The sequence below is a fragment of the Vicugna pacos genome, chromosome 33 (genome assembly GCF_048564905.1).
Source record: "Vicugna pacos chromosome 33, VicPac4, whole genome shotgun sequence".
In the NCBI taxonomy this organism is placed as follows: domain Eukaryota; kingdom Metazoa; phylum Chordata; class Mammalia; order Artiodactyla; family Camelidae; genus Vicugna; species Vicugna pacos.
Window position 1 is genome coordinate 21,985,522 of NC_133019.1, and position 27,997 is coordinate 22,013,518.

General features: G+C 54.4%; 1 protein-coding gene across 1 annotated transcript in view; it reads left to right on the forward strand.

The window, feature by feature from the left end:
* The window catches only part of LOC140691186 (protein sidekick-1-like), a 390,631-nt gene that overhangs the window by 295,154 nt on the left and 67,480 nt on the right, over window positions 1–27,997 (forward strand). The window contains exons 7-11 of the mRNA XM_072954110.1: window positions 14,040–14,151; window positions 14,783–14,973; window positions 22,003–22,086; window positions 25,213–25,407; window positions 27,477–27,593. Of these exons, the coding sequence (XP_072810211.1) occupies window positions 14,040–14,151; window positions 14,783–14,973; window positions 22,003–22,086; window positions 25,213–25,407; window positions 27,477–27,593 (699 nt within the window). The remainder of the gene's footprint in view (window positions 1–14,039; window positions 14,152–14,782; window positions 14,974–22,002; window positions 22,087–25,212; window positions 25,408–27,476; window positions 27,594–27,997) is intronic.

Below are 27,997 nucleotides of genomic sequence, written 5' to 3' on the forward strand. Positions count from 1 at the left end.
TGGCGTGCTGAGTGATCCCCTGCTGGCTAAGGAGGCGCCTTCCGAGCCCATCCCTCTCTCCCTCTGCGCGGCTCAGGGGGCGTGCCACAGCTCAGAGGGCGTGCCACGGCTCAGAGACAAGGTGTTCCGTGGGTAGAACAGGACTACGTCAAATTTTTAAATAAATAGATGACATCCTCTTATTGGAAGTTTTGGGAGAGTTTTGGTGGAGGTGCCCGTTGTTTAATGATTTGCCATAATTACTTTTGGATTTCCTATAAATTCTCTATCAGTCTATCGGCGCTGTCTCGCGGGAAGCTGTCCACCCACGCGGCTTAAAACGGCACAGGGTGCTAAGCGTGTGAACACACTCTTAGAGCTCGTTTGTTTGAATTGATAGTTTGCACTGCCCGGATCTGCTGAGTAATCAGCGACCTTCCACATTTTAAAGAGGCCCGCACTGACCAGCCTCTTCGTGCATTTGAACAGTCACGTGGGTGGGTTTAGGACTTCACTTTTTATCCATCTGCCCTCTGGTCTGTGTGAGCAGACTGCTCACGTCTGCCAGGCGTGCTCTCGGAACACTCGCCGTAGTCTGTCTGTAAGCCGCTCTCTTAAGAGGGGTCTCAGCTGTGTCCTTCACACGCAGCTTCTGTTCCGTGCTCTGCCCCTCTGTCTGTCGTCAGCCTTAGAGTTATTGCTGCTGTTGATTTCAGACCAAAATATAAATGAGATTGTGTTGACATTTTTTTTAAAACCTTTGCTTCCTCGCAGATTGAGTAGAGAACCAGTTGGTTTAAATAGATAACCTTGGGTCATGTCGGCAAATGTCTTGTTCTAGCTGAGTGCTCCGTGCTTGCGCTGTGGGACTGACTTTATTCATTTAAAGGAAGTTAGGGCAGACAGGAAAAGAAATATTTCCTTCTCTGAAGATTTCCTGATTTGTTGGTACCTCTGTTGTGACACCCAAGGGTAATTCTGATGCAGCAACTCTCGCAAAAAGAAAAGAGATGGGAAACAGAAGAGGAAATTCCTCACGGTGATGAGTTCTCATCCTTCCCTCAGAGCCGCAGTGGGCCCGGCTCCGTCTGTGCTCCTCGTCGGCGACAGTGACCCACCTAATTCCCAGAGACAGACGGGCAGAGAGTGCACACGTGAGACGAGCCAGGACCCACCTTGTGCTCAGATCACGCGGGCACCACTCTCCAGCCCCTCGGGGTCCAGGCTCTCCCCGCAGGGTGAGGACTCTTCCCAAGGAACTGAGCCCACAGCCTGTCCTGGCGCAGTGGCAGCGGTCAGCCCGCCGCCCGGCCCAGGGTGCAGCCCTGCCTGGCCCACGTGGAGAGGCGGTGGCATGAAGGCTTCACTCCCTCTCCGGACAGAAGTGCTCCTGGATCCTAGTGTCAGGAAACAGGACGCGGTTCTCTTCCTGGAATTCGCTTGGAGCAAATATGGGCAAAGGACTTGGTTAGCCAGCAAGCTGTCCACTCACTGATGCTGTTCTGGAACATGTAGGGCTCGCAGTGGCTTGATGCTGGTTAGGCTAGAAATCCTGCAAGATTCTCTGTCTCACAGTCTGCCCACTTCTAAGATGGACTGAATACAAAAGTGATGACCTAGCCCGCAGCAGAGGAAGGGCTCGTCCATGTATTTGTTACCAACATCTGCGTTTGAAGTGGGGATACAGAGGGAAAGAAAGCGGTTGATGAAATGTTTCTTCAGTTCTGGGCATAACCACCTTTCAGGATTTCAGTTTTATGAAACACTAAGCATGTGGGTGAGAGGTTTTATTTGGTTTGGGATGTCTAGTTTGAAAAGCTCTAGTTTTATTTAGGACGTCAGTCCTATACAAACAAAAAGAAAAGTTACCTGTTGGTCTGTGGGGCGCCCCTCCCGGTGAGGTGCTGAAACAAGTATTGGCCGCTCTGGTCTCTGTGTTTTCACGTGGCTGGGGGAGGTGTAAAATGTGAGGCTTGCCATTTTACGTTGTTCCAGTCAAGCAAAGTCTTCAAAAAGTCACAGCCCTGGGCGTGTTCCCCGGCGGCGTGGCTTCTCTATAACGAGGCTGTGAGTTTGCCTTGAGCTCTGGTTGCCACGACTCCCAGGCTGTGGGTTGGACGGCGGAGTCGGCAGCCGGGCAAAGCAACTCCAGTTCCGTCTGGTTTTGTAAAGATCTTTACTGTAGTTGGGGGGGCGGGGGGGCGCCGTTGCATTTTTCCAGATGTATTCTGCGGAGCAGACAGTGACCCCCGTTCCCTCTGATTTATCTCCTTTTCTCTTTTTTCTTTCTCCCATGTGCTCAGAGCATTTGTTAAGGTAATTTTCTGTTTTCCCCAGGGACTCAGGATTGAATTTCTTTGTTGCTGGTTTTATCTGTTAGAGGCACTTGTCTCGTTACAGTTTCTATCTGTGAAGCACGCTGTGTAACGAACACCCGATCTGCGGCGGGATCCGAGCCTGGCAGAGTCACACGCGTGTCTCGGGGGCAGGGCTGTGCGGCTCTCCACGAACTGACGTGCAAAACTCCTGTCTTGGGAAGAGATCTGATTCTCTTAGGAGCAGATATTGGCTTCTATTTGGAAAGTGTGAAGTCAGGCTCATTCGATCTGGCAGGCAGCTGTTGGGCGTTCCTGTTTGCCAGAGGCTCTGAGGACGACAGGGGTCACGAGGGTCTCTTCCCTCAGGTTTACAAGGGATGGGGCAGATGTGTGCGGATACAGACACCCTTGTCTGAAGGAGACAGGCCTGGCCTCACTTGCCCCCAGAAGCACAGCGTGTGAGTTCAACAGAGACGTGGGTTAGTTTATTCAGAGGCGACCCCAGGAAGCCGGGCAGAGGCGCGGGCAGAGGGGGCAGGGAAGGGACAGACACCAGTGCAGGGACCTCAGTGAGCTCCTGGCCTGGGTGCCCCAGGGAGCCCCAGGGAGACCGTATAGAAGCCACTTTCCGGTGGCTTGCCGGAGGGGAGAAAGCTCATGCTTTATTTGCTGAGAACAACTTCCCGGGACATTAGTGTACAGGCATCCTGGCTCACCTCCCCACCTCCCCGTAGGTCAGGCCTGCCCCTGGCCAGAGAAGGACGTCGGTGGGAGCTGGCAGCGCTTGCCGAGAGCCGTGGCTTTGTACGGGGCCCGGGGCCGGGGCCGGGTGTGGGCAGCACCAGCTGCACAGGGATGTTAACCAAGTGGGAAAGGGCACTGCTTACCCCACGGACATAAACCTGAGACCCAGAGCTGCCAAACTCCTGGAAGGAAAGATGGGGAGAAGCTTCATGGCCTTGGATTTGGCAGTGATTTCTTAGATGTGACACCACATCACAGGCAGCAAAAGAGAAAATATGTGAATTGGACTTGGTCAAAAATAAACGCTCTGTGCCTCAGAGGGCACTGTGAACAGAGTGAAAAGGCAGCCATGGAGTGGGGGCGATATTTCTAAATCACCTCTCTGGTAAGGGATTAATCCTCAGAGAATGGAGAACTGCTACTCAACTCAACAACCAGACAGCCTGGCTTAAAAGCTGAGCGAAGTTGACACAACATTGTAAACTGACTCCACTCCAATAAAAACAATAAAAAGAAATGAGCCAAGACTAGAATAGACATTTCTCCAAAAGAATGAAATGAGAACATTCTCTAACACCACATACAAAAATAAAACTCAAACTGGATAAAAGACCTAATTGTAAGGCCGGATCCTCTAAGACCCCCAGAGGAGGACGTAGGCAGAACACTCCTGGACACAAATCACAGCACCTCCTAAAGGAAAGGAAATCAAAGCAGAATAAACAAATGAGACCTAATTAAACTCAAAGGATTTTGCACAGCAAAGGAAACCATCAACAAAACCAAGAGACAACCCACTGAATGGGAAAAAATATTTGCAGATGACGTGAGTGATAAGGGTTAATATCCAACATCTATGAACAGCGGCGCCAACGTCACTAACCATCAGGGAGATGCAGGCAACACTGCAGTGAGGTCACCTCACCCCTGTCCGACGGCCACCATCAGAAAGAACACGGATGACAGGTGTTGGCGAGGATGTGGAGAAAAGGGAACCCTCGTGCGCTGCTGCTGTGTAAATTGGTGCAGCCACTGTGGAAAACAGTATGGAGTTTCCTCAAAAAACTAAAAATAGAACTGCCGTATGACCCAGCAGTTCCACTCCTGGCTGTGTATCTGCAAAAAACAAAAACACGATTCGAAAAGATGCATGCACCCCAGTGTTCATAGCAGCATCATTTACAGTTGTCAAGATATGGAGGCAAGCTAAGTGCCCATCAACAGATGAGTGGATAAAGAAACTCCGAGACATAGATATATGTGTGTACCTTATACATACACACAGTGGAATACTACTCAGCCGTTAAGTGAAATTCTGCCATTTGCAGCAACATGGATGGACTTGGAGGGCATTACGCTGAGTGAAATAAGTAAGGCAGAGAAAGACAAATACTGTATGAAATAATTTAATGTGAAATCTAAAAATCATAACAAAAAAGCAGCAGACTCACAGATACAGAGAACAAACTAGTGCTTCCCAGTGAGGAGGGGAGGGGGCGGGACATAAAGATGGAGGGAGTGGGAGGTACAGACTGCTGGGCATAAACAGGCTCAAGGATGTATGTACAACAGAAAATATGGCCAATGTTTTGTGATAACTGTAAATGGACAGTAACCTTTAAAAATTGTATGAACAGGACAAAATACCTTTTAAAATAATAATAAATAAATGAAAACCGAGCGAAGATAACAACAACATTTCTCCAAAGATAACACACAGGCAGCCAACAAACGCACGGAAGGATGGGCCACGTCGCTGATCATTAGGGAAACGACAGCCAAATGGGATCCCACTTGCCAGGCACTAGGGTGGCTATTTTGAAAAGAACCTAAACAAAGGAAAAATAAGTGTTGGCGAGGACGTGGAGAAATTAGAACTCTTTTTGCATTGCTGGTGGGGATGTATAGTTGCACAGCCACTGTGGACAGTGGTATGTTGAGTCCTCAAAAAATTAAACACAGTTAGCATACGATTTAGACCCCAAAGAACTGAAAACAGAGGCTTGAACAGACATTCACATGCCCATGTTCATAGCAGCATCATTCACAGTAGCCAAAAGGTGGAAGCCGCCAAGTGTTTATCAGTGGATGAACAGAGCGTGGTCCATCCACACAACAGGACATTAGTCACACTTCAAACAGGATGAGATTCTGACACGTGTTACGTCGGTGAACCCTGAAGACATTACACTAAGTGAAATAAGCCTGTCACAACAGAACAAATACTGTCTGATTCCGCTGACATGGGGTCCCCAGAGTAAGATTCACAGAAGCCGAAGGCAGCACGCGGGCGGCAAGGGCTGGGGAGAGAGGCAGGAGGAATGGCCGTTTAGGGGGGACAGAGTCTCAGTTTGGGAAGATGAAGGAATTCTGTAAAGGGATTGTGGTGATGGTCACACAACCATGTAAATTACTGCCACAGACCTGCACACTTAACTATGGTTAAAAGGGGAAATTTCATATTATGTATATTCAACCACAGTTTTTAAAAAGTGTGCCACAGGTACCAAGAGGAAAGATCACTTTAACTGAGGGCCCGGGAAGCCTTCCTGGAGGAGGTGACCAGTTCCCTGGGATTTCAGGGGGCTGCAGAGGAGCAGCAGGGAGGGGTAGGTGAGAATGGAGAACACTGCTGCAGGCAGGGCGCTCAGGTCCGAGGAGGGCACAGCACACCGTCAGCGTGGCTCTTGTCCTCTAGGCGATGGCGTTCTGGTCATTACAGACAAGATCAGATGTGGCTGTGATTCCTCCACCCGAGTCCGCCAGCTGCAGGGGTGTTCTGCCTGCAGCTCTGCCAGCCTCTAAGTGCTTTGCGTCTCATTTGAACTTTGAGAAAAATTTTTTTCCTTGGAAGTCCTCCAGCTGGGGGTGGAGGGGACCAAGGCTTCAAAGGCCCCCCCAGGGGGTCCTGTGGTTCCCTGCTGTCTTTGGTGATTGCCTCAGATGGGCACCACTGGCCAGGGGGCTTGGGCCCCATGCCCAGATTTGCATGTTTGGCAGAATTACTTACGGCCATTTCTCATTGAAGCCAAGAGTGACCTTGTGCCAAGGAACATTCTCAATAATTTCAGAGCACCTTTGGAAAATTGACCTAACCTCATGAAAAATGCCCTCTTATTCTTCAGCCCCATGCAAACTGTATATAGTCCCAGTTTATCTATTGTTAGGGTTCTTCTACTATTAAACAGTAGATGATGTGTTTATGTGCTTAAATAAAATGCGGGTCATCGCTCTTGTCCCTCTCATGAGCTGTTTGGATCACTCCTGCGTCCAGTCAGTGCGGTCCTAGACCCACGTGCCTGGTCTGTGGTTTACCAGCTCACGCTCGTCCCCGAATAAACAAACACATGCAGAAGCCTACTGTAGAGCCGCCTTTTATCACATTCATTCTTCTCTGCCTGGTAGAAAGCTGATGAAAAGACATTTTTTGTCACGTTCCATTCATTTCCAAATGTGCGAGTTTTCAAATATGTTATAAATGAGAAGAGAAGGGAACTGCTGGATTGTTTGTCAGACTGTCATAGTATTTTATTTATCGCCTCCTGTCAGTAGAGAAGTCCAGGAGTGTATTGAGATAAAAATGGAAGTCCATGTAAAGATAAAATTGTAACTGGGAGGTACTGCTGTATTTCTCCCATTTTTCCTTCCCTCCTCCTGTTGGACAGTAAACAAAAAGAAGTGAGGCCGCTGGCGCACACTCGTCTGGAGGGAACAAAGGCTTTGTCATCGGGTTTGCCTACACGTGCTGCCCCCAGCCCCGGGCGCCCCTCACTGCCGCTCACTGCGCCGCCGTGACCGCTTCGGGGCTGTGACTGGGTTCCGGCGAATGAGCGATAAAGGACGGGGAGGTTTTCTCAGACACCAGCACACACAGCAGCTGTGTGTTTGCACGCCCACCGCCCCCACCCAGGAGCCGGTGAGCAGGAACCGAAGAGGGAACTTGGAGAAAGTAAGAGATGGGAGGCACTTTCTGTTTCGTGATTACGATTTTTCCAATCAGGAGAAGAATCATGCTGTTTAGTTCATTTTTCACGATAAAGCGCATCTTCCAAGTGCCCAGGTTGTGCCTTGAGAAACTCTCCTTTTGGAATCTGGGGGGTTGACCTGGTCCGCCTGCGCCTACAGCCCTGTCACTGTAGCACACAGGAACACAAACACTGATAATCATTTCTCCGGGTCCTCGGGGGTGCCACATAATATGTACACACACAGACACCTCCTGGTCTCGTTAGAAATACGTACCCTGAAGGGCTCAGCCTCGTAGGAGTCGCGCTGTCAAGACACCGGCTCCCCGCGGTGGGGAGAGATCAGACACACCTGTTGAGATGCTTTTTCATAGGTTCTTTTTTGAAGGAAAGAAGGCTGCATCTTTTTAAATGAGCCGTTGAGATCTTTGGAAGGAGGAGTGTGGGGAAGTGTGTGCAGACCGCTCCCTCCCTCTGAGCCGTGAGCTGGGCTGCAGGCCTCCCCCAAGGTCCACACTCCCAGCCCCACATGCCCGGCACACAGGCCCAAGCATCTTCGGGGCGTCTGTGGGAAGGGGTCCCTGGCAGAAGAGGGGGTGAAACCCCAGGGCAGAGCGGGGACTGAGGGCCTCCTCCCACATCCACCGCAGTGTTCACACCTCCAGGTCCTGCGCCCCATCTGCGTGCCAGGTTCTCTGTGACGTGTGTCATGTACACATACATTCACACATCAAAAATGAGGGTCTGAAATGTGCACTCCTGTTTTTAGCGGCCCTGTGAGATGGACATCGTTCTGCAAATTAGGAAGATGAAGTTCAGAGGAGTAAAGTAACTTGCTTCCAGTTGGGAGCCAGGGCATCTCCACTGGATTCTAAACTCATATCTCTTCCTAACTATACTTCTGAGCTGCTGGCCGTGTGAGAACCTCATCTGGAGTAGTTGGGGGAGGGGAGAGGAGCTTGAAATGGAAGGGACCAAGGACTGAGGTGAGGCAGCTTCCAGGGGCCTGGCCGGTCCACATGTCCAGGTTGGAGCAGGTGAGAAGAAAGGGCTGGCAGGCAGCAGCAGGCACGTGAGCAGGGCCAGCACTGCCTGCGCACAGGGTGGGGCTGTCCCACGCACGGACAGACGCGAGCCAGTAACTGGGACGTGGGAAGAGGCCTCGTTACAGGGACAAGAGTTGGGGAGGGCTGAGAAGCTGCGACTTGGAGGGTGTTCACAGCCAAGCAAGTCACGTTCCTGGCTTCAGGCCTCAGAAACGATTCCAGACTCCACCCAGGGAAAGCGCGGGGCTCCGTGGAGGGGACCGGGGGGGGGCCTGCAAGGACTAAGTGCTGAGTGTCCTTGTGTCTGGCCTGCGTGCTGGGGCACAGGGCCCTGTGGGACACATCCCCCTGGTAGCCCACACGGGACTTGCCCACTATGCTCGGAGCCCAGGAGAGCCCAGACCAGCTGGCCAGGGCAGGAGCTGAGACCCCGGTGAAGGAGACTCTGGTCATCAGCCCACAGGCGTGGGCAGTTTGCCTTGCCTTTTTTTTTCACTATGAAGAGAGAGAGAACTGGTTTTTACTCCTGCCTAGGAGCGTGACCCCAAACCAGTGGTCTCAGCTGCGGGCCATCCTGCAGCACAGTGGACGTCTGGCAGTGCCCAGGGCTGTTTGTTTACATTGCACCCCAGAGCTTATGTATCTTACAACTGGGAGTTTGTGTCTTCTGACTGCCTTCACCCATTTCTTCCTCCTCCTGCTCCTCGCCTCTGCTAACCACCAATCTGTTCTCTTGAGTTCCACTTTTTTGATGCCATGTAGAAGTGAGGTCATACAGTATTTGTCTTGCTCTGATTTATGATAATAACTTGGCATAATACCTTCTGGGTCCATCCATGTTGTTGCAAATGGCAGCGATTCCTTCTTTTTCATGGCTGAGTAATATTCCAGTGTGTGCACCTACCACACTTCCTTTGTCCATTCCTCTGCTGATGGACACAGGTTGTTTCCATGTCATTGGTGAATAATGCTGCAGTGAACGCGAGGATGTGGATATTTCTCGGAGACCCATCTGTTTCCTTCAGATATACAGTTGACCCTTGAAAAACACGAGTTTGGACAGCATGGGCCCATTTTTTAAACAATGCAAAACAGTTTTATTTGCATGCATAACAGTGAGGGTTAGGGCCCTAGATGAAAAGGAAGGCAGTCTTCTGTCAAATGGACAAGATCAAGGTCCTTAAGTAGCTGACGCTGGGACCGGCTGGATGGGACAACCTGCCGTGTTGCTTCAGAGGCATCCAGTGGTAGTAAACACGACAGTAACTACACAGTCTGCACTAGGTGGAGCCTCAGATGTGGAACTGCATATACAGAGGAGCCATGTATACGGAGGAGCCATGTATACGGAGGGCCAGTACAGTTACATGTGGATTTTCACCTGCTGGAGCGTCGACACTTTGTCACCCCCATGTTGCTCAGGGGTCAACTGTGTACCCAGGAGTGGACTGGTGGGTCATATCGCAGTTCTATTTTTAATATGTAATTTTTGGAGGAATGGGCAGCTTTCCAAAGAGGTGATAGTGTGGATAAGACATGTGAGAGAGCTTTGGGAGCAGAGAGGCAAAGACTGAGCGTGGAGGGGTGCCCAGGCTGCTGATGAGCCTTGAGACCTGTGAGAACCCCACCTACAACAGGTGCAGAGCCAGATTCCCTTACCCCTGGCCCTCCCATCTCACAAACAGTAGCTCCCCCCTCGGCCCCAGTCCCACAGTCACCCCCAAGTCCAGTCCATCAGCAACTGCGTGCCTGTGCCTTTGAGAAAAGTCCCAGATCTGGTTCCCACCTCCATGCACGAATTACTGTGTCTTGCACGAGTGCCTGCCATCACCTGGCTGGTCTCCCGTGTCCTCCTTTGCCCACTGCAGTCTCCAGAGTTTTTATTTTATTGTATTTCTCTCTCTTTTTTAAAATTGAAGTATGTATAGTCAGTTTACAAAGTTGTGTCAATTCCTGGTGCACAGCATAATGTCTCAGTCATCTGTGTATATACGTGTATTCCTTTTCACATTCTTTTTCATTATAAATTACTACTAGATATTAAACGTAGTTCCCTGTGCTATATACAATGGAATACTACTTAGCCATAAAAAAGATTAGAATAAGGCCATTTCCAGAGTTTGATTCTTTTAAGACAAGGTCCTATCCTCTCCCCCCTCTGCCCTAGACCCTCCAGTGGCTTTCAGATGTGCGCCAGCTGGTTCCTTCCCGCCAGGTCTCGTCCACCAGCTCCAGCCACTCCCGCGGCTCCGACGCGCGGTCTGTGTGACTTGCTGGGTACCCTCAGGCTGCCCTCCCACCCAAGCCACTGTCTCGATCACAGGGAAGCGGGCTGTTTTCCAGTCATCCTACTTTATCTGCAGTAATTCCACTGCTTAGCATTTCAAGTGGACTTTGAATTTTTTTTTTCTGTTTGAGAGAGTTGATATTTAAATGTACTTTGTAATTAAATGTAAACCAGGCAACTTCTCCCTGCTCAGCCTCTTTGGTGATTAAGGGGTTCACGCGGGAGAAACTGACACGGACTGTGTGCCATTTCCCTCGGCTGAGATCTTTGTCCCCCGGACCACAGAGCATTTGCCTCTGTGCCTTTGAAGCTGCCTGGTGCCTGATGGGCTGACCTCAGCCGAAACCCTGCCAACCACCTGAACCAGCCTGGGAAGCGTGCCCCTGAAAGAGCGACAGGAAAGTCTCAGAGAGGGAAGTGCTGGGGGAAGGAGCATTCTAGCTAATTTAATTCGGGGCTAACCGAGCACAGCCAAAGTTCTACGAGGAGGCGACGTCACATGACGCTGGGCCTCAATTTTCTCATCTACGAACAAGGAATACTAACAGCTCCCTTATGAGCTTGTTGCCGTCACGGGGCAACACGTGTGAGTGTGAACATGCGGCGAAACGCTAAGTGTCCGGATAGGAGCTCAGTGAAGCGGTTTCCTTCCCTCTTTCCCATTTGTTCTCAGTCTTCTCGGAAATGATTCTTAACACGCTGGCATATGGTAGCTTTGAAATGGCTTTTTAATGCGGAACACTGAAGGAGAGGGCAATTCTCCTGGTGGTGGTGGTAGTGGGTCGTTATTATGGAATATTTATGAAAAATCAACCAACCATTGAGCATTTGTTGGGTGCCTGTTATATCTTAGATTCTGTGGGAACAGCAGAGATGAAGTGGTTGCTTTATTCTTTCAGAAATGCCCAGATAGTCTTCTTTGCATTTTTTCTCCTAAAAATTGAATATGGGGGAAAAAATTGGTAGAAAAGTCAGCTCGGCAGGTTAAAAATGCACACCCGTTACCTCCCCTCCCTTAAAACAGGAGTAAAAGCCCCTGAAATGCGGTGAAGGAAGAAGAGACTCAGGCCCACGTGACGCGGAGGGCGAGTGAGGGATGAGCCCAGGGTCTGTATGGAGGGGTCGCGCCCCCGGGGGACACTCTCGGCGTGGGGACACCTGGCGCGGGCCTGGCCACAGAGGAGCGGTTCTGATGTAGACCACAACCCGGGGGTTAGGCAGTGCCTTGTGTCTGGAACGGGCCGCTTCCTGCCTCGCACGGCGTGCAGAACACTCCGCGGCTGAAGTGAGCAGACAGATGGACGGACAGAGAGGCAGGCGGGTTAGGGTTCTTCTCCACTGAGAATAAATGACTTCGGACCAAAGGCCTCTGCACTCCGGGGACCAGGGTCCCTTCGGAACAACACTGGGCTCCCCGCCTGACTGAAGCAAAGCTGCCAGTTGCCGAGTTAAATGTTCCCATTTTGGGGGCATGGTCTGGGGGGTTCTGTTCCGTTTCCAGCCTCCCTGTGCTGTTCTTTGTAGTCCGTGTGCACGTGTGAATTTGCCTGAAATGTAAAAACAGGTTTGTCTTTAAGAAGCAAGTGTGCCAGCGCTGTGTGATCTGATGAACACTGTCCTCACCCCTGGGAGAGCTGGGTGCTGGGCACCTCCGTGAACTTTTACTGAAGTGTTGTTCCCGCAGTTTCCATAGAAAACGCGCAGGTCCTGCCGCCCTGAGACCCAGCTTCGGTCCTGCCGTCCTCGTTTCCTTGAGTCAAGGTCCCTTTACCAGCACGTGTGTATGCTGGGTGTGTGGCAGACACACTCTTTTTAGGGCCTGTTCCATTTTCTGCATCTCGTGTACCTACTTCTCCAACAGGTGTCACATGTGATTCATGCGTCATGAGAAAGAACAGAGGAGTCAGGGTCCAGAGGCTCGGGGGGTGAGAACAGATGGACGTATACCAGCCGATACTGAGCTGGTCACTCGACTTGTCCTGTTGACCCTGTGGGGCGAGGGGGCTGGACCTCGTGTGATGGTGCGGGCTGCGTGTGTGATACAAATAAAAGTTACTGTTCCTCGTGAGTGTCCACGCGGAGCCTCTTCCTCTTCCCCCCCCCCCCCCGATGGGGCTGGTGGGTCGCACATCCCCCAGCTGCTGCAGACGCCGCTGCTCTGTCTCGGGCACGATCCAGTCCAGGCTGACCGGCCGGGGACAAGTGCCGAGCATGGGCTTCCCGTGCTGCGCGGGGGCGGAGCGGTGATTAGTGCCCAGTTAGCACCTTGCCGGTGCCCTCTGCGTGCTCCCCGCTGCTCTCCTTCGCTTCGCAGAACTATTTGCAAATATTAGCTTCTCAGGTCGTTTCTCCTCATCAGCGACTTTCGCAGGTGACAGGCAGGCGTTCATCTGATTGGCATTCCGCCTTTGTCCTCCGTCTCCTCACGAGCGTGTCTGTTCTCCAGCATCTCCTGGGAAACCTGACGACCGGACCCACGAGCCCTGCACTTCTGCCAACGGAGAACGTTGCAGGGAAGCTCTCCAGGGAGCCCTGCGGGGTCGGGGGAGGTGAAGGCTGCCTCCTGCTTTCCAGGGACCTCCGGGTACCCGAGAACTGGCCTCACGTTGTGGAATCGATGTTTATAGGTTTAAAAACATTGATTTGTTGGCTCTGCCCGCATCAAGCTTTTTAATTTTTTTTTTAATTCACATGAACCTTTAATTCAAAACCATCACAGACAGCTTAGGCAGTGAAAGCCAGAACACAGAGCAGAGGCAACCTGGTGTCAGTAAGCAGTCAGTCCCCCGTCTCCGTGCTGTCCTCCCCCGATGGCCCTGACTGCACTGCCGGCCAGCTGGGGCCTCCCAGAGTTGTCCCACTGCTCCCGGTGGTGGCAGGTCCCTGCGGTGTCAAGTTCTACAGCAAGCGTTTTGCCTTTGCTGTGATGTCAATTCATTTTTACTTCCAATCTCCTCCGTCTCCACCCTCTGTTGAAATTCCTGATCTAGAAACGTTGGCTCAGTCTTCACTTTCCGTAAATAAGCAGCAGTAATGTGCGCTGTGGGTAGTTGGTTTTAACATTACGTGTACTTGCGACAAAAGTGGCAAAAAATAGTGTCGTGGTGTTTTTTCTCCTCCCTTGTCACCAGAAGTATGAGCTAAATTATTTATAGTTTGAAACTCACACAACAGAGCTGGATTCAGGACGGTTAAGCTCCTTTCCTGGAAAGAACTGCGCACCTTGTTAGCAGAACGTGTTTCCTCCGGGATCCCACTCGGGCCCCAAGAGGGGACACGCGTGCCTGGGAGAATGCCCGACGCGTGAAAACTTCGTGAGGTTGAGTGGACTTGAAAGTAGTGGGTAGACAGACTAGGTAACTCCGTGAGCAAACTCTTAGATCAATTAAAAAAAATAACAAAGCCAGCAAGCATTTTGGAAAATGCGCAGCAGCTGAATGCAGCAGGAGGCGCAGCAGGAGGCTCTGGGTGCTCTCGGGCTCCCGTCCGGACATCCGCTCCTGGGCTGTGGACTCCACCCTGGGCTCCTGCAGCCGGGCAGAGGCCTCGAGGACACTGAGGGCTCCCAGGGGGCGGGTCGCTAGACACTGGGAATCCTGTCCACCGGCCTGACGGGATTCCTGTTTGTCACGCGTCCAGTCCTCAGACTTCCTGGTACCTTGGAGAGGAGTTCCACGGGCTTTTGTTTTCTCTGCCACAGGGGATGTCGGCGCTCCTGAAGCCACGGCCCCTGTCATCGTGGTACCCGTGCGCAACAGGAGTGTGGTGGCCGGGTCCAGCGAGGCCACCTTGGAGTGTGCGGCCAGTGCCAGGTAGGCCTGTGTGTGGTTTGCTCCTCTGCCCTGGGGGTCCTGTTCCTCCAGCCGGGTGTGTGTGCAGCATGCTTGGGAGGACAGGGACGCCGTGTGCAGACTTGTCCCCGAGCCCCGTTCTGCCATGTCTGTGCTGACTGCAGCATTTGCGCTGGAAAGCAGTGCTTTTCCACGTGGCGTGGGGCATGGTGGGACGCCTCCTCCGAGATTCCCACCGAGGAGGGGAGAGGCGCTGGGGTGTCTGGCCACAAAGGGAAGAGTTACTCCTGTCCTCTGCGGTCCTGGGTGTTCTCGGCCCAGTTAGCGCCACCGTCACCTCCTAGGTAGCCGTGTCCCCGAGCAGTAGTTATTTTCGACATTCTCTTCCTGAGCAAATGGAATCGTTAGCACTTATGGTCCATTGCTGCTGCAATTAGCTATCCTTGCTCAATAGCCCTTGAGCAGAATGCGTCGCGGATGCGCCATCGGGGAGGGAGCTCTGTCTGGATTGATTTTTAAATGTCCGTTGTTCAGCCTACCGTGGCTCCTGGTAGAATTAGCTTCGTCAAGCCCGTGCTGAATGCCTGAAATTATTACGATTGCCATCAACATGATCCACAGTCATGGTCCCTGACACCCTTCCTCCTCACAGGCCTCTGGAGGAGCTGAGTGTGACCTGGAAGAGAAACGGAGTGACAGTCACCAGCGGGCTCCACAGCTTTGGGAGGCGCCTCACCGTCAGCAACCCGACCTCAGCGGACACCGGGCTGTACGTCTGCGAGGCGGCGCTGCAGGGGAGCAGCTTTCAGCCAGCCAGAGCCAGCGCCTTCCTCTCTATCATAGGTAACGCTCCCACGGACCGCAGTGTGGCTTCCTGGGGGTGGGGGCAGCCCCAGCACCAGCCATGAAAACTACCTAGTTAACACCTGTATTTCACTGACTTAACCTTTAATTCAGCAAATGGTGGTGTGGTTGAACTTACCTCCCAAATTCTGCCTTTTCTTCCTTCCCAAGAGTATAAATGCATTGAGTCAAACAGTCGATGTTTTGAAAATGTGCAAGAAACAGTCTGAAATCTTCCAGCCGTAGAGCTTGGGAAATAGAGTGCTGGCATCCGGGGCGTGTTGCCCAGCTTCCTGTGCTGGTGTTCCCGCCACAAGGCTCTCCTGTAACTCTCGTTTGGCTGTTGTGATATGTGTTCAAAGATTAATCTGTTAGCACTAGTGTTTACTTTTTGACCCAGAAGAAAGTCAGAAAGTCTTGGATGTTACCTTTCGGTAGATTAAGAAGTGAGAACAGAGATGCCCCTTAAACCAGGGAGAAGGAGGAGCCAAAACTAGGCCCACGAGAGCCGCTCTAAGTGCTGGAAAGTATTGGTGTTCAGGAAGCGTGCGTTGTCCAGTGACTCAGGGGACCCGCCGTCTGTTTTCAGATTATGATAAGATTGCATTAAATTGTGGGGCCAGGGCCTTTATTTCTGTCATTTTTTTCTGCTCCTGTAATACTTCCAGGCCTCTGACGCGGCTGCGATCACGACCGCAGTGACCTGTCTAGCAGAGTGGTGGCCACTGCAGATAAGAGCTGCCCTAGAGGGCGGTCGACTCCAGGAGGGGAATCTCTACTTCTGTCCCCTCCTCTTGGCGAGTAAGGGGGATGGAGACCGGAAAGGTCACAGGCGCAGAAGCCCTTGGGGAGGTAGCTCCTCGCAGGACGTGTTCTGCAGTTTGCCATGTGGCCAGTTTCAAAAAGATAAAGCCTTGTGTTTTCATCAGAAATTAGCAAGAGTGAGAAGAAATACTGCATAAAAGGCACGTGTCACATGCCTTTAAATCACTGGGAAGTGGTTCTGTGGCCTGAAAATGACTCTGTCAAATTCACGTGATGCGAGCCTGTCAGTCCCTCTGAAAGACGTGCACAAATTTTAAAAGCATCAGAAGAAGCCGGTTTCGAGTCGCAAATCACTGTCGATTCTCTGCTGGAGACCCGAGCTGGTTCTCAGCTGCCTCTCTCGCCCGTACTGAAGAGACATCAAGACGTAAATACGACCTTTCCGTGGGGGCGAGCTGCAGCTCTGTGAGCGCAGCACCTTTCAGACTGAACCCAAATTAAAGCGGGTGACGTGTAAATGTCAGGTAGACAGGACTAAACCGTGTAAAAACATCCTAAGGTAGTTTAAATAAGAGAAGAAAATTTATCTCTCTGTAAACTGGAACTTGTGTTTCCATCATAATTCCTTTTTAAAAATATTTAAATCTATCACACGCACTTGGCTTTCGCATCTGCAGGTGAATTCCAGGGCCGACTGCGTCTGTCTTCCCCTGAGCTCCCTCTCCCCGTGATCTGGCTTTTAAAGCTACACGAACGCACGGGCTTCTCTGTGGTGTTGATTTAAATCCCCTTATTCACGAGAACCTGCTGTGACAGGTGGGATTTTGTGGGTGAATCATCCAGGGAAAGCCTGGAGAGCCTCTGTTGATGCCGAGTGACCTGGGGGATTAGGACCCCGAGCCCTGCGATCATGGAGGGGGGTGTCCCAGGACACACGGTTGGCTCTCAGGTCACAGCGCGGTCCCCGGGGGACCATGAGAAGGGCTGTGGGTGTGAGCACACAGATGCGAGACAGCAGACGCACCGGCTTCCCTTACCCTGGCTTTGCACTGTGGAGATGGGCGGGCGAGCCCGGCTGTTTACCGCCCCCCTCCCGCCAACCTCCTGCCATGTTGGTTACTGTCTGAGGGTCAAACAGCACCCAGGGGCTGACTGGGCCAGCGTGGCACCTGCCAAAGGGCCCGTGTGACCCTCCCCACACAGGGACATGGCCCCTGGGGCTCGCCGTCCACCGTCTCCAGCACCTCATTCTCCACCTGCTCTGCATGGAATTTGCTGCTGTTTTCTCAGCCATCTTCTGACCTGCCCGTCCAGTCCCTGCACGATGACCTCCCACCCCCTACCCCACACCGCACGCGGCAGGGCCGATGCCCGGCCTCCCAGCGCGACTCCAACCCCCCTCCCCGCACAGCCTGAGTGTCTGTTCCCTTCTGTTTCCTACCTCTTCTGGCCCCTGCAGCCGGGGTGCCCACCAGGTGGGCTCAGGTCTCTGGGGAGGCCCACCCAAGACTTTGACTGTCATCTTTCAGACCCGTGAGCGCTCTGGGAGGAGTGGCCTCTCCCCCGGGCCCCAGCTCCTCTGCTTGGTGGGTCCGCGTGTCCCTCAGGACTCCTCTCAATTGTCCCCACTTGCTTCTATGACTCTCTCGGACCTTCCACCCTGGAGAGGAGTGACGCCGTCCCCACTGCTCTTCTGCAGGGAGGGGGCACACTGGCAGGTCGGGGATGCTCCGCGCGTAACGGGATGGGCTCTGGAGGCAGGACGGGGTCAGGTTCTCACGACACCACCCTTTGCGGGCCTCGGAGGCCACACTGTGAACGTCCATACTGCAGAAAGGGACTCCAGTCGGATGGTGAGGACTGTCTGAAGCGGTGTGGGTCACAGAGGACTGGAGTGGCAGCCATGGGAGCTGTCGGCGGGACCCTGATGACACGTCGCACTGTCTTAGTTACCTACCAGCGATGGTTGCCTGACATGTCCCCCACGTGGGCCCGCTGCCCCTGCAGCCTGGGCAGCCCGCCGTCCGCGGAGGCAGCGCTCCTCTCTCAGGGTGAACGAAATGACAGAGCCTCTCACCAGTGCTGCGGTGGGAGCCAGCGGGTCCGTCCCCACCCGGGCCATGGGTCTGGTCCCACGCAGAGCACAGCCTGCACACGCGTGTCCTCCTCGCGGGCGCATTCCGTGACCCGCTGCCTCCTTCCCTCCCACCCAGACCCCCGGCGGGCAGAGTGACGACTGTGCAGAGCTTTCTGTCTGTCTCAAGTCTCTTCTGACTTTTTATACACTCGCCACTCGGAAACTCCCATCTCTTAAGTGCTATTAAAACAGCAAGTGACATCTCTCAGCTGATACCAACACCGCTCCCGAGAAGTTGCTCTCCCAGAGCTGAGCACCTCTTACAAGCTTGTTCCCGACACGGGTTCCTCCCTCTCCCTCGTTCTCGCCCTCCCTGCTCCCACGCCTTACAGGGGCGACCCCCGAGGCCCCCACTGTTCCGGGAGTGCTTGCTGGGGCTGCGTGTTGGCGCCATGCTGGGCCCTGGGGCGGGGGGGAGGGTGGTCCCCGGCACCGGGCTTGTGCGGAGGACGGCCCCTTGGCTCCATGGTCCAGCACAGCGAGTGCAGGGCCCCTGGGCCGTGTGGGGCAGGGCTCTCCCAGCACCGCGGGAGAGGGGCCCCCACAGCAGCTCAGGCCGGAGGAGAACCCTGCAGGGAGCACAGCCCTCTCCTCACGGAGCCTTCCGGCCTACCTGCTGAGGATGAACCTAAGATGTCTTTCTTTCTGATGATTTTCACGTACGACCCGTATCAGAAGCACCCAAGCTTAGTTACTGGTGTCTCACCGCGATGGTGGAGCTTACCTGGGTGGCTTCTTATCGCTAAGTGAAGCTCCAAGTAGAGATGTGGCAGAGCTGTTCCTGAAAGAAAAAGTAAAATCGTGGGCGGCAAACCCCAGACGCTGCTGGATGGCCCACTTCTGGATGCAGCCTGGGTAGCTCCCGGCTCCCTGAGGTGAGCAGGGGCGCGGTGCAGGGAGCTCTCCCACAGGCCGTCTGCTCTCCAGGCCCCCTCCAGCCCTGCCTCCCCTGCTGCCCCACCTGTCCTTCCCGGGCGGGCGTGGCACGTGGGGGCACGAAGTGGAGGTGCCAGCCGGGGTGGGAGGGAGGAGGGCCTGCAAGACGAGTGAGACGTCTGTCTCTCCGCCCCTACGGGAGTGTAGGGTCCCCGGGGCTTTGGTGATGTCCTCCACAGCTTCTCCGGGAGGTGGTTTCCAAGTGTCTTCTCTGAAATTGTGCCGGGGGCTAAAAACAGAGATGACCAAGGCAAGTTCTTCCCTGGAGAAGCCACCAGTGTGGCAGGGAGACCAATGTGGGGGCGGATGACGCAGATGAGGGTCCTCGGCACCGAGGGGCCCGTGGCGGGGCAGACCCAGCCCGAGGAGCCGGGCGGCTCTGCGAGAGAAGGGATATGAGGACGGGACTTGAAGATGGAGCCGAATTCGCACACAGGGCAGATGGAGAAGGACGCTCCACACGGAGGAACTCGGATGAGTGGACGGCCGTCGTGTCGCTCTCGTGCGGAACGACACCAGCTCAACAGCTGGAAGCGACCGGTGTCCCGAGGCCAACAGCAAAGCTGTACTGGGCCGGGCACTCACCTGGAGGCTCTGGGAGAGTCCACCCTGCTCTGTCAGCGGCTGGCAGTTCACGTGGCCGCGGACCAGGATCCCCTCTGCTTCTTGGCCGTTGGCTGGGTCATGGCCGGGTTCTCGAGACCTCAGCATCCCCGTTACAGCCTCCTTCGCCTTCACAGCAGCAGCGGCAGCCAAGTCCTCTCGGAACGCCCCTCCTGCCATCGCTCCCGCTTCCAGCTGGAGAAGGTTCTCCGCTTCCAAGGCTTCCAGTGATGAGGCTGGGCCCACGCAGCTGATCTAAAATAAACTCCCCATTTTTAGGTCGATAACCTTAGTCATGTTGGCAGGGTCCCCCCTGCCGTGGAGCGTGTTACAGGGAGTACGGAGCGGTGACGTGTGCCAGGCGCCCAGGGTGACGCCTGGGTGGGGATGGCAGTGCTCGGAGAGGCGTGGTCATGGCTCGACCCACGGTCCCTGAGGCACCTCCAGCCCCAGGGCCAAGCCTTGGTCAGTCGGGCCAGCCTCTGGGCATTGGGTAAGGAGTGCCCATGGTCTCTGGCCCCAGGGGGGACCCTCCCTGGCACGTGGGGAGGCCCCGGGCACTGCCGATCAAGGAAGAGCAGCACCAGGACGTAGGCCAGGGCGTCAGACAGCATTAGAGATGCATCCCTCGGGAGGTGTCTGGTCCTGAGACGTGGAGCATTTATGTGTGTGGATTTTCACCATCGAAGTGTAACTCCTCCCAGGTGAATGTCAGGGGAGCTGTGCTGAGGGGAAACAGGCTACATGCTGCACGGTTCCACTTGTGTAGTGTTCCCGGAGAGCCAGCGTTAGAGACGGGAAGCAGGTGAGGGGTGGGCAGAGGTGCAGGAGGGGCCCGGGGCGGAGTGGGCGTGGTGGCAGAGGGCAGCCTGGAGGACGCTGGGGGGGGCACCCGTCCTGCACCCTGATGGTGGTGCGGACGTGCAGCCCTGCACGAGTGGTGACAGTGCATGGGTCCAAACGTGCACACACGTGCACATGCACACACACAAGTAAGACGGGGAGGGTGAGCGCCGCGGGCCGCCCGTCTCGCCCGCAGCGTCTTGGCTGCGACGTTGGACTGTGCTTCGGCAGATGCCGCCGCTGGGGAAGTGAGTAGAGGACACCTGGGGTCTTCCTCTGTTGTTTCTCACAACTGCCTGGGACCTTCCCACGATCACAAACTAACATGTTTAATTTGGAAAAGGAAAGCAGTGGTCAGTCACAGCCAGATGCTGACACTTCACTGACCTCGCTTCTGCTCGCACCCCTTCAGTGGGATCGCGGGGCAGATCCTGGCTTCAGAGTCCACTGATGACTCGGGGCGGGGCCTGCGCGCGAGGGCCTTGGCGGCGGGCAGCGTCTGCGCAGTTAGAGCACAGATGCCACCGCGCTCCCATGGTTACCGAAGAAGATGCGTGAGAGCACGTGAGTGTGCGATGAAGACCAGGTCAGAGAGAGAGAAGCTGACTCTTCTCCGTGCCTCCTGAGGCCTGGTCTGTGCCCACACGACCAAGGAGGGGCCCTGCCTCCATCTAGTGAACTTGCAGCCGTGGCCCCGGCCAGAGGGGCTCATTGCACAGCGTGTTCCTGCTGGAGCGATGCCGGTAGCTCAGGAGTGGGACCCAACTCCTCCAGCAGAAGCCTTCAGCCTCGTCTCCGTCACCCTTTCTTTGAGATGCCACGTGTTCATGTCTCTTTTTCCTCTGTTAGGTCCCGCCCTGTTTGAAACATACAGTCGATACAGGAGGCATGCCAGCCTGTATCACCCACGTTCGACACACTCACAGGGACAGCAGACCACCTGGAAGGCCGCGCCCAGAGAGCAGCTGTCCCACAGCGAGTGGGCACAGCGCTCTTTTGTCATCGTGGTAATGACATCACTGCCACCGTCACACTCCTGAGCTTGGCCGTGCCACTGTTGAGTTCTGCTGCAAAAACCGAGAAAAACACTGCAGTTCACTCTCTGAGGAAGTTCATTGCTTGACTCAACCACTGTTTTGGTGGTTGGTGAATGGGCGAGCGGGGTACCTGGAGACGGGCAGTGGCCGAGTCTCCTTTGGCTCTGAAGAGGGGCCAGAGGCCCGGTCTCTCTCTTCTCTTCGCTGTTATTCCGTATTCCACTAAGTACTAAATCTGCATTTTGGAGAAGAGCCGTGAAGACCTTAACCGATGTGTGAGTGGGCCGCCCTGCTCCCCGACGCAGGCCGGGCGCCCGGCGGGGGCGCTTTGCTTGACGTGCGCCGTGAGCTGTGGTTTGGTTTAGACACTGAAGCAAACTAGCCTACAGAACAGGGTGCTGTAAATATAGCCTTCATGACCCTCGTGGGACGGTCCTTCTACGTGTGAATTAAGATACTCCATGATTCAGGCCCGTAAACCGAAAAGTAGCCATCGCCCTGAGCAGTAATTTGCTTTCTGAAACCTTAGACTATAAATTGCGTTTGGCCTCGGCTCACTGAATTCGGAGTTTGTGTGCACGCTGGTAACTAATGAGGTTTGCCGAAAGAGTTTTTAAAAGGAGTTCAAACTCTCTTAGGCCATAAGGGTCTTCTGAAATATGCCAGTCTTTGCTTAGCGGCTGTTTTGTTTTTCTTTCCTGGTTAAAGAGCCACCGTATTTCACCGCTGAGCCTGCGAGCCGGATGTCGGCGGATGTGGGAGAGTCCGTGGACCTGGTGTGCGGAGCCGCGGGTGAGTGCGGGTCGGCTGCGGGCAGGCCTGGCGGGGCCGCCCTCTGTGTGGGGGCACGCTGGCCGCGATGCTTAGAGACGGGCCTGTGGCTCGGTCACTGAGCATGTGACCTTGGGAAGGCACCTGGCCTCGCTTAGCTCATGTTCCTCACCTGCAAAGCAGGGACAACAGCATTTACCCCCGGGAACAGCAAGGAAGTCTTAACCCCGCCGTCCCGGCAGAGGGACGGCGTCTTGACCCCTCAACTCCCTTCAAGGGCTCGATCCTGCAGGATCGTGACCCCCCAAGACCTGGGGCAGGAAGCCCATTCTCACCACGGGGTGACTGGGAACAGCGAGCACTCCGCTCTGCGAGAAGAGAGGTTGTTTTCAGTCCTTTGGACAGGAGCTCTTCCCGTTTCTCTGCCTTTTCCGCTTTGGTGGGCGTTTCCACACTTACTCAGGGAATTCTGCTGCTTGTCCGCATGCCTGCCTCGATCCCTGCAGCGCGCTGACCCCGACTCGTGTCCCACACACCGGCCCTCGTGCCCAACGCCCCAAGCTCCATTAGCATCAGTGCTCTGGAGTTTGTCAGGAAATGAAAGCACCTTTTGCTGTTACACTGGTCTGTCTGCAGGGTGGGTGTCTGCTTCTAAGAGCTTGGGGGGTAAGGATGACTAACAACTCTGTGACTCTTCAGAACGGCTCCGTCAGAGAGGTGACTGCCTCACTGCACACAGGAGCACAGACCCTTAGACAGCAGAGCTAAGTGACGTGCTCAGGGCGCAGAGCCAGGAAGTGGAGACACGTGTGAAGTCGGCACCCAGGGCCTGGGGTCAGGAATTGCTCCCTGACCACTGGATGGGCAGCCTCCCAGGGCCACGTGGTGCTGGAGGCCAGATCCGAACCCACATCCTCCAGCTACCAGAGTGGGTGCTGAGGCTGCGACCGCTGGCTTCTCCCTGAGAGCCAAGGCTCCGGGACCTGGAACGAACCGATGATCGGCGGGTCCATCCACATCACTTTTCATTTCTGGAAAGAGGTGGTGGTGCCGCTCGGAACAGTGGCCCTGAGACCCTCCCTCTCTGTCCTCCTCCTGCAATGGCCACTCCTGCCAGACGTGTTTCCTTCGTGCTCCTGGTCCCCAGCCCCTGGCCCCTCGCACGGCCGCTGTTACCCATCTGCTCCAGCAGGACCTCCCGGGGGAGGTGCAGGAGCGGCAGAGAGAAGAGTGATGCGAATTTTAAGTGGAAATATTTTCCTTCCTGTGGTTGCATTGTTCTCGCTTCGGTATAAACACCAGCTTTTTAAGGCCAACAACTCTGTGAAAGTGAAGCTATAAAATATTTAGTGCGCTTATATTTTAGAAGCGAGAGTCCGCAGTGCCGCGGGATAAGATTTCTGTTCATGACATGAAAGTGCCCCGAAATGGAAATACTCCCAGTCCTCTACATGCTAACAATTGTTTTTCAATAAACGATAATTTTAAGCTCCCCCCTTGACAAGAGAACGCTCTTTCTTGCATGATTTCTGCAGAGTAAACTGCTCATTAAAGACAGGCTTATAAATACGTGCTGATCGGGTCTCTCAGTGTGCTGTCGGCATCATGTAATTTACTGCTTTCTTTTAATTTTGACAGTGAAGCTATAGCAGCGTGCGAAGTGGTTGTTCTCTATGAAAGCTATATCATGTAATTGCTATTATGAGATTTTACATGAATCCATTATGCTTTTACCTTGAAATGGATTTTTTTTAATTTCCTGATTTAATGAAAAGTGACAGGAAACATAATTAAGGCAAAGAACAGAATCTAAGAATACATTATCTTGAGATATTCCACAGCAGTAAGTTTATTTATTAAAGAAGACGTCCTACACCTGCACAGGGTCTGAAGGCAGGGACGGGGGTGCCTTTCACCATGAATCGTGTCAAGAGGCTTTATTTTTTCATTGTGTATTAAGGGAAAATTAGGCACGGAACTATCTGAGATCCAGATGTTCTGCACTTCTCCGTCAGCCCCACAACAAGCACACTGTGTCCACTGTGGCTCAGGACCCTCGTCTTGCGTGCCTTGGTCCAGTTTCATGGACGGCCTCTCTTGTCTGCCCTCTTCGGTGGCCTGACCCTCCTTGGCTTCAGGAAGAAGGAGAAGGGGACGGTCTGGCTACCCAAGGCTCCCGGAGAGAGCCCGAGAGGAGGAGCCTGCGTTTCCCTCGCAGTGAGGCCACCAGGGAACAGTGCGTGTGTGTGTCACCACCTGGCCGTGTGCGCTGACCACAGCCACGTGGGGGGTGAGCGCCCTCTGCTCTCGGGCTGGGGACAGCCCCTTCCTTTACAATTGGGTCCTGCCCTTATGACCTTGTCCTTGGTCCACCACATACGCGCCCCCCCAAACACAGCCTCCACTCCTTCCAGGTGGCTAGACCATGCGCGGCTCCCGGCTCCCTGAGCCAAGGCCTTAATCTTCACTGTCACATCGTCAGGATGAGGGTGGGGCACTGGGGACAGGAGCTGGGCATGGAGCCTCAGTCTGACTCTGTCCTCTTGGTCACAGTCTTGGCCGAGATCTTGGCTCCCTCCCCTCCTGGGGGGCAGGACTGGAGCCATCACCACGTGCTGAAGCAGCGTGGATCTCAGGCCATGGCAGCTTCCCCACCTCCACGTCTCACACCTCTCTGTCTCCTCAGCCATAGCCAGACGCATCTCATGCGCTGGTCACTCTATGCGTCGCCCGCTCCCCAGCCCATCACTGTTGTGTTAACCGGTGATGCCCAGCCCCTTAGACCGTGCTGTGTGCTGGGTACTTGGAGTTTTACATGTATTGACCCAGTTAATCTTCACATCAGCCTTGGAGGTCACCATGACCACATGCTTCTCGGCGTGAGGAGACAGAGACAGGGTGAGGTTCAGGGCTGGGGCGTCTGCAGCCCGGGCACCCAGGGGTGGCTCCACTCTTTCCTTCGTGCCTCTCGATGACTTCTTCACATGAGCTGAGAAAAATGGCACCTTACAGGGAGCTCGAAGGGCCGCCAGATGAGAAGGGGCCCATTGAGATGCTGCCGTCTCAGCCTTTGAAACATTTCACTTCAGTCCTCACGTAAGGAATTCCTGACGTTTTTAAATGCCCAATTCTTCCCACTCTGCGCAGGGGTCCCTCCTCCTGCCCTGCAGTGGTACAAGGATGCTGTGCCCGTCAGCGCACTTCGGAACCCTCGCTACCAAGAGCTCCCCAGCAGGGGACTGCGCATCCAGAAGCTGCGTCCCGAGGACTCTGGGATCTTCCAGTGCTTTGCCAGGAACGAGGGCGGGGAGATCCAGACCTGCACCTACCTGGACGTCACCAGTGAGTACTGCCCGGTGGCAGAGCCAGGCCCCTGAGTGACCCTCACACCCCGGCTTCCCAGCCTGTACCCTGTAGACACACGAGAAAATGCTCGTATCTGCTCAGCCCCCGAGGTAGGCAGACAGGGTGCTGTGGCCGGAGGGGGCCCGCAGGAAGGGCCTCACCTCAGGCACCATGAAACCCACGTGTGGGTCCCCTGTGGAAGCTTCCCCGACGCCCGGGAGCAGCGGACACACCAGTGGTCCCCATCCCAGGCGTCCCCCACCCCTGGCTCCTCTGGCTCTCGATTTCCCTCGCACTTGAGGGCACTGCTCTACTGAGAAGCAGGATCAAGTCCCCGTTTTTCTGGACGAAGCTCTGCCCTTTTGTGCTTTTCCCCATCTGCTTAGATGCTCTATTTTAGTTCTATTGAGCGATTATAGTTCTTCTGTGAGTTTCTTTTATTATCCCATTAACAGAAATATTTCGGCTCTCCATCTGAAAAGTAGAATCAAGGTAAAGGTTTTCATCATGTCTGTGGGTTTCCATTTTAGTCTCCCACAGTCGTAATACTGTTCTAACACAGAGCAGGATTTGGTGGCTATGGAACTCCCCCTTTCACGTTTGCCCTTTCATGAGCCTTTCGAGAAAGCAAGTCACTGTGAGTGTGTGCATGGCCAGCGGCCTTTGTCAGCCGGAACTGTTAAATATTAAATACTTAATATTTAACAAAATATTTAAAGATTCATGCATGCGTTTTGGTAGACTAGGGGCCACTTCCTTGAACCTTGCCCTGGGGTCGAATTTCTCCTTCACTGTGGAGCCTAGGAAACCAGGATTGCTTCAAGCTGCAGAAATAAAACTGGGAACTTCAGCCGGAAACTGAGTCTTATCAATTAGAATGGCTTAAGCCTATCTTGGACCCGTGGGGCCAGGGTGCTGTGGGGCGGGAAAGGGCGAGCCGCTTCTGTGAAGGGCCAGATGGCCCCAGCTTTCGGCTTTGAGGGCCGTGCTTTCCGCGGCCACCACGCACCTCTGCTGTCGTAGCCTGAAGGCAGCGCAGACAGTTCTGAGCCCATGGGCCCGGCTGTTCCGTAGAATTTACAGAATTTGGCGACAGGCTGGATTTGGCCCGAGGTGGTGGTTTGCAGACCCTGCTGCAGTGAGAGGCCCAGAGCAGACCACCTGATCTCGCTCAGCCTCAGTTTTCTCAGCAAAATGGAGAAATGGAATCCATGCAGGGTCTTGGGAGGCTGGTCTGGTAAATGTAACTGAAAGTGCTACTTAACCTGGTTACCATGACAACTGGAGAGCGAACAAATAAACAAGTGGTAATGATAATGCTACGTTACCTGTTTCTAAGTACAGGGCTTTGCAAAATGGATTCTTTTTTTAATTAAAGCACCTCTAATGAAAGAAAAATGTAATGTGGAAAACAATCATTGTTCGGTCACTTAGCAAGCGTTTACTGAGCATCTTTGTCAGTTCCTCTGGGACAGAGCCCTGGGGAAGGCGAGGAGGGGCCTGTGAGGTGTCGTTACAGCCTTCCCTGCGCCCCCAGTGCCTGGTGCAGACGGGGCTCAAGGGGACGACAGGAGCCTCGAGACCAGAGGGGAGGCCCCTGTGTCTCCCAGGTGGGCACGGGGATGTGCTGCGGAGGGGCTGCCCGGCGGGGAAGAGGGGGCGGGCAGCTGCATCCACTGTGTCCCACCCGCCTCCTCTGCTGGCGGCGGCAGCCGAGGCTCCTCAGGGCCCCACACAGGACCTGGGAGGTCTGGGGCGCAATCGGGGTCGGGGATTTCGGGTGTGGTCGTGGGCAGCATAGTCCAGGCTTGGCTGAGCCCTCCCTGATGCCAGCTTGTACGCTGTCTCACAGGACCGCCTGTCTCTTTAGGTCGTAAGCACAGACAGGCAGTTTCGGAGAGACGAGAGTGAAGGTCCCATCACTCCTAAAAGGCTCCACTGTTTATGGCTGCAGTTGTCTCTGTGACCAGCCCCACAGAAGCCCGTGTGGACGCGTCCACCAGGCCGGCAGAGCGTTTCTCGGGGACAGTACACTGACTGTGTCACTCCTCGCCCCCTCTGCCTAGATGTTGCTCCAGCCTTCACCCAGCTGCCCGTGGACACCACGGTCACTGACGGGATGACGGCCGTCCTGAGCTGTGGAGTGTCCGGGGCTCCCAGGCCCGCCATCACCTGGAGGAGAGGTAGGCGGCTTGCGCCTGGGCGGGCCTGGGAGGTGAGCCGGTGGGCCGGGGGTCCAGTCCGTCCCCCTCACTCCCGTCCGTTCAGTGAAGAGTAGACAGCTGTGGACTGAGTGCCTGCCGGGTGCCGGATGCCAGAGGCATGGTGTGGGGGGAGTCAGACGGGCAAGGCCCCCTAAGCTTCACGGAGCTCTTGGTCTAGGAAACATGTTCCTTTAAATGTGCGAACATCACCCTCCTGTCGACCCTTCATCTGGTGCCTTCGGCCAGTGGGCTCCTTACGACGCCAGGTTCTGGGTTCCAGCCGCGGTCTCCCTGTGTGTGAAATGAAGGCGTTCTTCCCTGGTAATATTCAAAATTCAGGATCATATCCTTTTTCATTTTGAGAAAGATGCTTCTGGCACAGG